At 43.4% G+C, this 14,268-nt stretch overlaps 1 protein-coding gene across 2 annotated transcripts in view; it reads left to right on the forward strand.

Moving 5' to 3' along the window:
* LOC140726126 (protein O-GlcNAcase-like) overlaps nucleotides 1-14,268 on the forward strand; it is a 303,790-nt gene that overhangs the window by 243,515 nt on the left and 46,007 nt on the right. For both annotated transcript variants that reach the window (XM_073042089.1, XM_073042091.1), the window contains exons 17-21: nucleotides 1,172-1,302; nucleotides 3,770-3,941; nucleotides 5,804-5,902; nucleotides 7,012-7,293; nucleotides 11,080-11,184. In XM_073042089.1, the coding sequence (XP_072898190.1) occupies nucleotides 1,172-1,302; nucleotides 3,770-3,941; nucleotides 5,804-5,902; nucleotides 7,012-7,293; nucleotides 11,080-11,184 (789 nt within the window). The remainder of the gene's footprint in view (nucleotides 1-1,171; nucleotides 1,303-3,769; nucleotides 3,942-5,803; nucleotides 5,903-7,011; nucleotides 7,294-11,079; nucleotides 11,185-14,268) is intronic.

Raw genomic sequence — 14,268 nt, forward strand, 5'->3', positions numbered from 1 at the left:
GACAGACATACTTTATTGATCCCGAGGGAAATTGGGTTTCCTTACAGTCGCACCAACCAAGAATAGTGTAGAAATATAGCAATACAAAACCATAAATAATTAAATAATAATAAGTAAATTATTCCAAGTGGAAATAAGTCCAGGACCAGCCTATTGGCTCAGGGTATCTGACACTCCGAGGGAGGAGTTGTAAAGTTTGATGGCCACAGGCAGGAATTACTTCCTGTGATGCTCAGTGTTACATCTCGGTGGAATGAGTCTCTGGCTGAACGTACTCCTGTGCCTAACCCGTACATTATGGAGTGGATGGAAGACATTGTCCAAGATGGCGGGTGTCACATTACCTGAATGTGGGTTATCTGATTGGTTAATTTAAGAAACAGAATCTGAACAGAATGTTTGTTACCTATGGGAATACAATAGAATTAGCAAATTGGTATAAGAGGACCAAATCATTCTGGTTCGGTCTTTGATCTTTTTGGTTCTTTTTGTCATTCTCTCTCCCTCTCACTCTCTTACTTCATCTCTGTTCTCCTCATTTCATTCTTGTAGTGCCTAATAAACGATCATAAATGACAAGTTTTCTGCCTCATTCTTGACTTCTGAAGAACCCTGGATCAAACACATCAGTATCTTGACACCATCCATACAGATCATTTCATTACATCGGTGCATAGAGGTAGAACAAGGGCAAACAATAACAGAACGCAGAACAAATATAAATTACTCAGGGCTTCAAAGGTTATGGGGAGAAGGCAGGAGAATGGGGTTAAGAGGGATATTAAATCAGTCATGCTAGAATGGCGGAGCAGAGTCGATGGGCTGAATGACATAATTTTTTGTTTCATGTTTTATGTCCTTAAAGTGTTACAGCTACAGAGAAAGTGCAGTGCAGACAACTCACAGCTTAGCCAAACGAGAGTGGTGGAGAGGGCCCTCGGCAGTTCCGTTGCTGGGTTAATGGGATGATATTGATAGGCTGCCAATACACGATCCCACAGAGTTGTCACATTCAAGTTGTTGTTTCTCTCTATGAGTTTATAAAGTAGTGTGTTTTTCCTTCCCCTGGCAGTAACCTCACATCCCCAGCTTGTTACTATCATTTAGGTAATGAATTGTTGGTCTCGACAACTATTGTGCTCTCATCTTTTTTCTTCCTTTTTGTTTACAGCCCAACTCAAAGCCTTGGTGTTGGGTGCACAGGACTGCGGAGTTGAGTTTGTGTATGCAATCTCACCGGGACAGGACATCACCTTCTCCAGCTCATGTGACCTGGCCTTGCTGAAGCAGAAACTGAGGCAGGTAGTGTGAATATTGATCTCTACCGGAAACCTGGGCCAACAGGGGTTCAGTTAACAGAGCAATTGTGCAGCAGAGCCTCCACTTCCTAAGGAGATTGAGGCAAGCAAAGCTACCCCCTCCCCCATCTTAACTGAACTTTATAGGAGCACCTGACAAGCTGCATCTCCATCTGGTATGGAAGCAGCCGAGCATTGGACCAGAAGTCCCTACAAAGGACTGTGAGGAGAGCTGAGAGGATCATAGGGGTCTCCCTCCCATCCATTGGAACATTTATCAGGAGGGCTGCGTCATCCCGCATCCTCTTTGACTTTCTACCATCAGGCAGGAGACTCTGATGCATAAAGACAAGAACAGTCAGGATGGGAAACAGTTTGCTTCCTCAGGCAATTAGGTTTCTAACTCCCTGCTGCATCACATTTGAAGTGTCACTCATTAATTTGTTCAGCACCTTACAAAGTTTAATTTATGCACTTTACTTTGTTTATTTATATGTAATTCATCTGTAGACATTATCCTGAGTTATTACGTGTTATACCTGTGTTACATGAATCTCTGTGCTTTCCACCCTGGTTCAGAGAAACGTCTCATTTGACGGTGTGCATGTATATAGTTAAATGACAATAAACTTGACTTGACTTGACCATTCCCAGTTGATGAGGCCCATTTTCTGTTTCTTCTGAATCTGAATCTGAAATTTGTTGCTTTGTGGCAACAATATAGTGTAGGACAAGTTATAACATAGTAATACAGAGTGAGTGAATCATTCCTGTCTCCCCTGGAGATCCCACCATCATAGATACCAGTCATTACCATCACTATGTGCCGTGTCGTATGACTTGGGTAGTCATGGACTTTCCATGACCATGATTGTTCTTGGCAAATTTTTCTCCAGAGGTGGTTTTCCATTGCCTTCTTCTGGGCAGTATCTTTACAAAACAGGTGACCCCATCCATTAACAATACTCTTCTGAGGTTATCTGCTTGTTGTCAGTGGTGGCATAACCAGGAATTGTGACGTGCACCAGCTGCTCATACGACCATCCACCACATGCTCCCATGGTTTCACAAGACCCTGATCAGGGGACTTAGCAGGTGCAACATCTTACCTAAGAGTGACCTCCAGGCCAGTGGAGGGAAGGACCTTCTTTGGTAGAGATGTACTTCCACCCCACAACCCATGTAGTGTGATACATAATAATAAAAAGATGAAGGATCAACTTCATTCACCATATACATTCACATGTATTAGGAATTTACTGTAGTGTGTTGGTCAGGGCGCAACATGCAACAAAACACAACATTCAACAATTATAAAGAATTATGTGTAGAAGTTTTGGATTTAAAAAGCTGGATATGGAAAATCATACAGAAGTAAATAAATATCAGCATGTATTTACAATGTAACAGCATTATAAAGTTCAATGCAGTGTTGCAGGTGGTGGTGGTGGGTTAATGGATAGAGGGGGCTGGGGAGGAGAAACTAGAATGGTTGATCAGGTTATCTGCTTTGGGAAAGAAACTTAAAATGGCGTAAAGGTTTGTTTTAATAGCACTATATCACTTTCTATAAGGGAGTTTTTGGAAATATTACTATAAGTTACAATAAGAAATATGTAAAAAAAATAAATGAATGGTGCGTGCTTTTGCTTATAGTCATGTCTCCAAGCTCCATTCTAGAGAGCACACAAAGATACGGTGCAGTAATCTCTCCATTGTACCATAGGAAAAGCCTCATGCACATCCAGTTTGGCAATCACTCTGCGCCCACCCTAAATGCACAAGTGAGGTGCCCAAAACAACAGATAGCACTTATTTATTTATTTAGAGATACAGCACAGAGCTGGCCCTTCTGGTCCAATAAGACACACTGCCCAGCAACCCACCTACTTTTAGAACCGATTTAGACTGGAGATGAGGAGGAATTTCTTCAGCCAGAGGGTGGTGAATTTGTGGAATTCAATGCCATGGACAGCTATGGAGGCCAAGCCACTGGATATATTTAAGGTAGAGGTTGATAGATCGTTGATTGATCAGGCCATGAAGGGTTATGGCCAGAAGGCAGGAGATTGGGGCTGAGAGAAAAATGGAGCAGGTTCGATGGACCAAATGGCCTAATTCTGATCTTATGGTCTATATAACAATAAGGCACCAATTTAACCCTTGCCTTACCACAGGACAATTTACAATGACCAATTAACCTACTAACTTGTATGACTTTGGACTGTAGGAGGAAAGCCACGCATTCAAGGGAAGAACATACAAACTTCCTTACAAAGGACACCAGAATTGAACTCCGAGCTCCAATGTTCCGAGCTGTAATTGCATCGCGCTAACCACTATATTATCATTGCACTCCATGTTTAAAAGATTCGTTTGAGACCCCTAGTTGTATGGAAATGTTACCAGCATTGGGTCTCCCATCACTGGTCTCCTGCTGACTTCTCAAACAATATTTTGCTCTACCGCAGGTCAAGGGGTTTGGCTGCATGGCCTTCGCCATCCTGTTCGACGACATCGACCATACCATGTGCCCCACCGACAAAGAGGCCTTCAGCTCATTCGCCCATGCTCAGATCTCGGTGTCCAATGAGATCTACCAGTACTTGGGGGAGCCTCCGGTCTTCTTGTTCTGTCCTACTGGTAGGTTAGAATTGTGCATTTATTAAAATCATTGACAGTTCTCTCACGTGATTGCAACTCTTAATTCTTCTCACCGTTCAAAGATAAGATGGCCTTTTAAATTGTTTTATTAAGAATAACAATTTATTGATAGAGCACTTTTCATACAGATGATGTAGTTCAAAGTAATTTACAATAGGGTAAAGTGCAAACAGGAAAATAAAAGACAAACATGATACGAATGAAAAGCAAGGTTAAATAAATAGGTTTTGAGCTGGTGTTTAGAAGTGTCAACCAGACTACATCCTTTATTATGATCACATGTAGCATGGTAGAGTGAAAAACTCTGTTTCAATGCCATCCATACAGGTTATTTTATTACAACAGTTCAAAGTTCAAAGTAAATTTATTGTCAAAGTATATATATGTCAGCACGTACAACCCTGAAGGTCATTTTCTTGTGGAGGTACTCAACAAATCTATAAAATAATAACCATAACAGAATCAATGAGAAACCTCTCAACTAAGGTGTTCAACCAGAGCGCAGCCGACAACAAACAGTGCAGATACAAAAGAAGAAATAATAACAATAAATAAATAAACAAAAAATATCGAGAACCTGAGATGAAGAGTCCTTGAAAGTGAGTCTTTTGTTGTGGGAATATTTCAATGATGGGGCAAGTGAAGTTGAGTGAAGTTATCCCCTTTGGTTCAAGAGCCCGATGGTTGAGGGGTAATAATGCTTCCTCAAGTTCATCAAGGTAGAAAAAGGTAAAATAAGAACAGAATGTAGAATAAAGTGTACAGTTACAGAGACAATGCATTGCAAGTAGACAATAAGATGCAAAGCCATTAACGAGATGGACAGTGAAGTCAAAGCTCCATCTTACCATACTAGGGGACCATTCAGTAGTCTGATAACAATGGGATAGAAGCTGTCTTTGAGCCTGGTGGTACGTGCTTTCAGGCTTTTGTATCTTTTGCCCTGTGAGGGGGAAGAAGAAAGAATTTCTCGGTGGATGAGATCTTTGAGTATGCCAGCTGCTTTACCAAGGTCGGCATCAAAATCCGGTTTATTATCACTGACATATGTTGTGAAATTTGTTATTGTAATAGGTTAGTAGGTAAAAAGTAGACAGGTTGCGAGGCTTCCTCAAATTCATACAGTGCATTAACTGTCAGAGACTTTTGGTAAATGGGGACATCTCTTTGGGCATCTCATTGATACCTGTTCTAGTGCTCAGTGCCGGGGTCAACTGGGTGGCATTACAGACCTCTCACAGTGTTGACCCATTTAGGTGGGAGTAAAATAGAGGGACAATCCCTCCACATAAATGAAAAACATACTGAAAAATTGTCGTGCGGTATAAAGATTAACAGAAGTGACAATGGTCTGATTGTGAATTCTGCATCACACTCTTCCATCTCTTCCCCTTTTCTCTGGGGTTGTTGTATGTATTTTATGCTCCGGTTGACAGATAGCTCTGAACAGATTCAGATTCAGCTTTAGATTTATTTATCACATGTGCATTGAAACATGCAGTTAATTGTGTCGTTTGCATTAACAGTCTACGCACTTGGTGTGCCAGAAAGTGTTGCCACACATTCCAGCACCAACAATATTTAGCAGAACAACAGAACAAGCAAAACGACAGCAAAGCAAACCCCTAACAAACCCCTCTCTCTCGTGTGCACACGCGCACACACACAGTGCCAGGACAGGCTGCGCCCGGGTCTCCAGTTCTTGGCCCTGTTCTCTCAGACTCCCAGCAGCACTCAATATTGTTGCTTTGGTAACAGCTTTTAGTGCAGTTAGAATGGAAAAAGTAACCTTTGTAAGCAAACCTCTCACTGGTTTTCTCTGTTGTTTGGATGTTTTTCAGAGTATTGTGGTTCCTTGTGCTATCCAAGTCTCAAGATGTCCAACTATCTGAAAATCATAGGAGACAACCTCCACCCTGGCATTGGGGTCATCTGGACAGGTGAGGGCTGGAGTGTCTACAGCTGGTTGAGTGCTTCACTGCTCTGTGTGCTTATCCATTCACTGGGCAGAGACATTTCTACCAACGCCCCTGCTTATTGCTCTTGAATTAAAGGCTTGCTAGGCTCTTCCACCTCCAATCTTTACAAATGTCAACATAAAGGCAAGGGAAGGGATCTGGGAATGTAGAACATAGAGATTTGGGAATATAGCTCTATAATTTCTTGAAAGTGGTGTCACAGGTAGACACAGTGGTAAAGAGAGCTTTTGGCACATTGGCCTTCATAAATCAGAGCTCTGAGTACAGGAGCTGTGTAAGACAATGATGAAGCCTAATTTGGAGTATTGTGTGCAATTCTGCTCACCTACCTACAAGAAAGGTATCAATACGATTTACAAGGATGCTGCGAAGACTTCAGCACCTGAATTATAAGGAAAGATTGAATAGGTTGGGGCTTTATTCAGTGGAACTTAGAAGAATGAGGGGAGATTTGACAGAGGTATACAAAATTATGAGGGGCATAGATGGGGTAAATGCAAGCTGTTTTTTTTCTACTGAGGTTGTGTAAGACTAGAACTGGAGGTTATACGTTAAAGGTGTAAGATGAAATATTTAAGGAGCACTTCTTCACTCAGAGAGTGATATGAGTGTGGAATCGAACCTGCATCCACCAGTGGAAGTGGTGGATTTAGGTTCGATTCCAAAATTTAAGAGAAGTTTGATTAAGTGAATGAATGGGAGGGCTATGGTCCAGGTACAGGTTGATAGGACTAGGCAGCATAACAGTTCGACATGGACTAGATGGTCGGAAGGGCTTGTTTTTGTGCTGTAGTGCTCTATGACTCTAAGGAGAGGAAATTCAATCCCTTAGCAGGGCATTAGCACCCAGGTGGATTTTTGCAAGAAACCTCCCCTCCCTCCACCTTCTCATTTTGGACTTTGCCCCTTCTTTTCCAAGGGTCTCAGTCTGAACCATTGACAGTTTGTCCCCCTCCACAGATGTCTGACCTGCTGAGTTTCTCCAGCATTTTGTGTGTGTTGCTCATAGTTTCCAGCATCTGCAGAATCTCGAGTTAATTATAAGCAGTATTTATCTCTGTGTATTTTAGGCAGCACAGTTATCTCCAAGGAGATCTCTGCTGAATCGGTGTCGGAGGTTGAAGAAGTCATTAAACGTCGACCGCTGATCTGGGACAACCTTCATGCCAATGACTACGCCCAGCGTCGGGTGTTCCTGGGACCGTACAAAGGACGCCCCTCCAGCCTGGTCTCCAAGCTGCAAGGCATCTTGCTCAATCCCAACTGTGAACTGGAGGCCAATTACATACCTATCCACACGCTGGGCACCTGGTATAAGTGTGGCCTGCAGGCAGAAGGCTCCAGTGAGTCGGGTAGGTGGCATGGGCTCCTCGGGTTGTAGAGGGAGGGCAAGGCTGGGTTACAATGAGGGACTGGTGTTGAGTTATCATTGACAAGTACACTGAGGTACAGTGAAAAACTTTGCTATCCATACAGATCATTGCTAAAGTATTAGTACATTGAGGTAGTACAAAGGAAGTGCTATCTCCACTCCATCATGGATATCGCCTGGAAGGATAGTGTTGCCAACAATGAGGTCCTGAAAAAGGCTCAGCTTTTAAGCATTGAAGCCACCTTGCTGCTCCGGTAGCTCCACTGTTCAGGCCACGTGTCCCGCATGGACAACTCCAGGTTACCGAAAGCAGTACTCTACGGAGAACTCCCTCAGGCAAGAGAGATAGTGGTGCCCCGTGCAAGAGGCACCAAGACCAACGTAAGCAGCAGCTCTCTCAGGCAAATATCGAGGTTAATGAATGTCAGCAGCTGGCTTGTGACAGAGCCCGCTGGAGAACGCTGATCCATGGAGCAGCCCAGAATTTTGAGGAATCCGGAAGTGCAACTGCTGAGGAGAAGAGGAGACACAGGAACTACCCAAGTACCCACATCCCAGCTGTTCCCATTTCCCTCCTGCTCCAGAGTCTGCAGACCAAGAACTGGTCTCTACAGTCGCTAACGATTGTGCCGTATCTCTTGAGGACTCTTCTTCCTTCCTGATCTTCGCAAGTGAAGAACCAGCCATCATCATCATGTATTCTGATAATAAATCTACTTTGAACTTTTTAACCTTGAATCTGGTGTGTGAGATTTCAGGCTTCTGTACCTCCAGTCTGATGTTAGCTGTGATAGATGGTGGGGATCCTTGTTGATGTATGTTGCCTTCTTGAGGCAGCACCTCCTGTAGATAAATGGGGTTTGTAGTGGGCTGTTAACCATGTTCTTTCAGAACTGGTGTCACATGCAGTGCACAAAGGCTGAACATGGCAATCGAAGATCTTTATGTAAACTTTATTTGTTTATAGATAGAATATGGTAACTGGTCCTTCCCACTCAACAAGTCTGTACTGCCTAATTAACACGTGATCAATTAACCTACAAAACCCAATGTCTTTGGAATGTGGGAGGAAACCGGCCACTGGAAGAGCATACAAACTCCTTACGGATGGTGGAATGGAACTCGGGTTGCTAGCTCTGTAATAACATTATGCTAACTGCTGTGCTACTGTGCCACCCCGAAATTTAGATTTTTAGGGACTTACAGCAAGGTAACAGATCCTTCCAGCCCACTGGGCATGTGCTGCCCAATTTTACCCATGTGATCAATTAATCCACTAATCTGAATGTCTTTGGATTGTGGGAGGAAACATGAGCACTTGGAGGAAACCCACACAGTCACAGGGAGAACATACAAGCTGCCTACAGACAGCAGAAGGAATTGAACCCTGGATCATTGATGCTGTAGCAGTGTTATGTCAGCCGCTACACAATCCAGGCTTGGTTTGAATTAAAACATAATCAGTATCAGGTTTATTGTCACTAACATATGTCACGAAAATTGTTGTTTTGCGGCAGCAGTTCAGTACAAGACGTAAAGAATGACTATAAGTTACAAAGATAAATAAATAGTGCAAAAGTTGAATGGAATCAGAATCAGATATAATATCACTAGCATATGTCATGAAATTTGTTTTATTGTGGCAGATTTACAATTGATAATAAAAACTATAAATTGCAATATACAATTAAATAGGTAGTGGAACAAGAGACAAAAAAAGATAATGAGATAGTGTTCATTGTCCAATTGTCCATTCAGAAATCTAATGGTAGAGGGGAAGAAACCGTTCCTGTAACATTAAGTGTGTGGCTTCAGGCTCCTGTATTTTCTCCTTGATAGTAGCAAAGAGAAGAGGGCATGTCCTGGGTGATGTGGGTCTTTAATGATGGATGCTTCCTTTTAGAGGTATTGCCTTTTGAAGGTGTTGGGGAGGGGGTCTAGTGCCCATGATGGAGCTGACTGAATTTATAACTTTCTGCAGCTTTCTTTGATCCTGTGCCGTCTGTAAATCTGTAGGAATCTGTAACTGTTTTTGGTGACAAAAAAAAATTCAAATTCCTAATTAAATATAACTACTGTTGTTTTCATGGGTTCATGGAACATTCAGAAATCTGATGACGGAGAGAAAGATCCTATTCCTAAAATGAATGTGGGTCTTCAGTGGGCAGCATGGCTAGTGTAATACTATTACAGTGTGAATAACCCAGCTTCAATCCCCACTGCTGTCTGTAAGGAGTTTGTGCATTCTCCCCGTGATCGCTCCAGTTTCCTCCCACATCCCAAAGAAGTATGGGTTAGTAGGTTAAGTGGCCACATGGGTGTAATCGGATGGCATGAGCTGATTGTACTATTACCACACTGTGTCCCTCAATTGAAATTCTCCAACCACTCCTTGAACAAACATCACCAAAACTGGGCAACATGATGGCTCACGGGTTTGAGCTCCAGTGACCCAGATTCGAACCTGAACTTTGGTGGTCTGTGTGGAGTTTGCATGTTCTCTGTGTATCTCGTGTATGCGCCAGTCTTCTTTCACATCTTAAGGTGTGTTGGTAGTTTAACTGGCTACTATCAGATTTTCTCACAGAGTAAGTGGGTATCAAAAGATATAATTTCCAGAGTTATAAAGAATACCTTCTCTGCTTGTAAGCAAACCAACCCAACTTATCCACCTGCTATTGCTGAAACGTTCCATCCTAGAACACTAACTATAATCAAAGTCAGGGAGGAGAAATGCTTAAAAAGATTAGCTTTATTTGTCACATGTACATCAAAATTTAAAGTGAAATGTATCACTTGTGCCAAGGATGAACACGGTCTGAGGACGTGCTGGAAACAGCTCGCAAGTGTTGTGATGCTTCTGGTGCCAACGTAGCATTCCTACAACTTGGTAGCCCTAACTCATAAGTCTTTGGGATATGGGAGGAAACCAGAGCACTGGAAGAAACCCACATGATCACAGGCAGCAACTGGAATCGAGCCCCTATTACTGATTGCTGATCACTGGCTCTGTAATAATGCTATGCCAACCACTACTGTTCCATTGATTTATGGAAACACAAGAAAAGCTGCAACTGTTCACTCCGACCAAAACTTGAGGGACAGCGAATCACTGAAATCAATTGCAGTTTGCAATGAGCCACATGCCTTGTAGGTTTGATGATTGCAGGGGACGATGTGAGCAGTGAGCTTGAGTGGGACAAGAATTTTTGAGCCGATTTGAGGGATGGTGTCTCCAACAAACAATTAACCCCATTAGTAACACACACAAAGTACTGGAGGAACTCTGAAGGTTGGGTAGCATCTATGGCAAGGAATAAAGAGTTGATGCTTCAGATTGATGAAGGGTTTCAGTCAAAACGTTGACACTTTATTCCTTTCCATAGATGCTGCCTGACCTGCAGAGTTCCACCTGCATTTTTTGTGTGTTGCTAAGTAGTCCAGGCGGCTTTCTCTGTAACACTGTAACACTCAGTGGCCACTTTATTAGGAGTAAAGTGCATTAATGCAAGTATCTAATCAGCCAATCATCTGCGGCAACTCAGTGCATTAAAGCTTGCAGACAAGGTCAAGAGATTCAGTTGTTCTCCAGACCAAACATCAGAATGGAGAAGAAATGTGATCTAAGTGACTTTGACTGTGGAATGATTGTTGGTGGCAGTGGGGTTCTTCCAATTCCTCCAGCATTTTGTGCATGTTACCCTGGATTTCCAGCATCTGCAGAGTCTCTTGTAATTATAACTGATACTCTTAACTTTGTTTTCAGATACGGATGAGAGGGCTGAGACTGGCCAGACGTACTGTCCCAATGAAGCCCTGAAATTGGCACTGGCAGACTGGGTGAAGGAAGTCAACAGGCCTTTGTTCCCAAGTGAGTGAGTGTGTGTACCTTTTATAACTTGTTAGTAATTATTACCCATCATTAATTGCCAGTGACTTGCTACAGTCCGGGTGAGGGTTCTCTCGGGGTACAGTCCTGGTGAAGGTTCTCTCGGGGTACAGTCCTGGTGACTGATAGATGACAAATAACAATGGACCCAGCTCTGATCCCTGTGGCACACCACTAGTCACAGGCCTCCACTCAGAGAAGCAATCTTCCACTACCATTCTCTGACTTCTCCCATTGAACCCATGTCTAATCCAATTTACTACTTCATAATGTATACCTAGCGACTGAATCTTCCTAACTAACCTCCCATGCGGGCCTTACTGAAGTCCATGTAGACAACATTCACTGCCTTCCCTTCATCCACTTTCCTTGTAACCTCCTCGAAAAGCCCTAATAGATTTGTTAAACATGACCTACCACGCACAAAGCCATGTTGATTCTCACTAATAAGTCCCTGTCTATCTAAATACTTGTAGATCCTATCTCTTAGTACTTCTTCCAATAATTTACCTACTACCGACGTCAAATTTACCAGCCTATAATTTCCCAGATTAATTTTAGAGCCTTTTTTAAACAATGGAACAAAATGAGCTATCCTCCAATCCTCCGGCACCTTACCCGTAAATATCGACATTTTAAATATATCTGCCAGGACCCCTACAATTTCAACACTAGTCTTCTTCAAGGTCCGAGGGAATACCCTGTACCCTATCTTGAGAAAAGTATTTACCAAGCTGGAGAGAATGTATCCAATGGGTGGCAGGACTTTCATATGAAGAAAGACTGGATCAACTAGGCTTATACTCACTGGAATTTAGAAGATTGAGGGGGGATCTTATTGAAACGTATAAAATTCTAAAGGGGTTGGACAGGCTAGATGCAGGAAGATTGTTTCCGATGTTGGGGAAATCCAGAATGAGGGGTCACAGTTTAAGGATAAAGGGGAAGCTTTTTAGGACCGAGATGAGGAAAAACTTCTTCACACAGAGAGTGGTGGATCTGTGGAATTCTCAGCCACAGGAAACACTTGAGGCTGGTTCATTGGCTATATTTAAGTGGAAGTTAGATATGGCCCTTGTGGCTAAAGGGATCAGGGGGTATGGAGAGAAAGCAGGTACAGGGTTCTGAGTTGGATGATCAGCCATGATCACACTGAATGGCGGTGCAGGCTCGAAGGGCCGAGTGGCCTACTCCTGCACCTATTTTCTATGTTTCTATGGTATGGGAGTCTAAGACTAGAGGACAGGGCCTCAGAATAGTGGGGTGTCCTTTTAGAAAGGAGATGAGGAGGAATTTCTTTAACCAGAGAGTGGTGAATATGTGGAATTCTTTGCTATATTTGGCTGTGGAGCCCAAGTCTTTGGGTATATTTAAGGTAGAAGTTGATAGATTCTTGATTAGCCAGGGCAGGAAGGGATACGGGGAGAAGTCTGTGCAGAGGGACTTGGGAGTGCTTGTGCATGAATCACAAAAGGCTGGTTTGCAGGTGCAGCGGGCTATCAAGAAGGCAAATGGAATGTTAGCCTTCATTGCTGGAGGGATTAAATTTAAGAGCAGGGAGGTTTCGCTGCAACTGTACAGGGTACTGGTGAGGCCACACCTGGAGTACCATGCGTGGTTCTGGTCTCCTTACTTGAGGAAAGATATACTGGCTTTGGATGTGGGGCAGAGGAGGTTCACCAGGTTGATTCCAGAGATGGTGGGGGGTGGGGGGGAGGTTAGATTATGAGGAGAGATTGAGTCGCCTGGGACTGTACTCACTGGAATTCAGATGAATGAGAGGAGCTCTTATAGAAACAAATAAAATTGTGAAAGGGAGAGAGAAGATAGTGGCAGGAAAGTTGTTTCCACTGATAGGTGAAACTAGAACATAGAACATAGAATAGTACAGCACATTACAGGCCCTTCAGCTCACAATGTTGTGCCGACCCTCAAACCCTGCCTCCATATAACCCCCCACCTTAAATTCCTCCATATACCTATCTAGTAGTCTCTTAAACTTCACTAGTGTATCTGCTTCCACCACTGACTCAGGCAGTGCATTCCACACCAACCACTCTCTGAGTGAAAAACCTTCCTCTAATATCCCCCTTGAACTTCCCTCCCCTTACCTTAAAGCCGTACTGAGCAGTGGTACCCTGGGGAAGAGGCGCTGGCTGTCCACTCTGTCTATTCCTCTTAATATCTTGTACACCTCTATCATGTCTCCTCTCATCCTTCTTCTCTCCAAAGAGTAAAGCCCTAGTTCCCTTAATCTCTGATCATAATCCATACTCTCTAAACCAGGCAGCATCCTGGTAAATCTCCTCTGTACCCTTTCCAATGCTTCCACGTCCTTCCTATAGTGAGGCGACCAGAACTGGACACAGTACTCCAAGTGTGGCCTAACCTATAGAGCTGCATCATTACATCACGTCTCTTAAACTCTATCCCTTGACTTATGAAAGCTGACACTCCATAAGCTTTCTTAACTACCCTATCTACCTGTGAGGCAACTTTCAGGGATCTGTGGACATGCACCCCCAGATCCCTCTGCTCCTCCTCACTACCAAGTATCCTGCCATTTACTTTGTACTCTGCCTTGGAGTTTGTCCTTCCAAAGTGTACCACCTCACACTTCTCTGGGTTGAACTCCATCTGCCACTTCTCAGCCCACTTCTGCATCCTATCAATGTCTCTCTGCAATCTTCGACAATCCTCTACACTATCTACAACACCACCAACCTTTGTGTCGTCTGCAAACTTGCCAACTCACCCTTCTACCCCCACATCCAGGTTGTTAATAAAAATCACAAAAAGTAGAGGTCCCAGAACAGATCCTTGTGGGACACCACTAGTCACAACCTTCCAATCTGAATGTACTCCCTCCACCACGACCCTCTGCCTTCTGCAGGCAAGCCAATTCTGAATCCACCTGGCCAAACTTCCCTGGATCCCATGCCTTCTGACTTTCTGAATAAGCCTACTGTGTGGAACTAGAATTAGGAGGCATGGCCTCAAGATTTGAGGGAGTAAATTTAGGACGGAGATGAAGAGGAACTGTTTTTCCCAGAGAGTAGTGTATTT

This window comes from Hemitrygon akajei, chromosome 4 (assembly GCF_048418815.1).
Source record: "Hemitrygon akajei chromosome 4, sHemAka1.3, whole genome shotgun sequence".
In the NCBI taxonomy this organism is placed as follows: Eukaryota; Metazoa; Chordata; class Chondrichthyes; order Myliobatiformes; family Dasyatidae; genus Hemitrygon; species Hemitrygon akajei.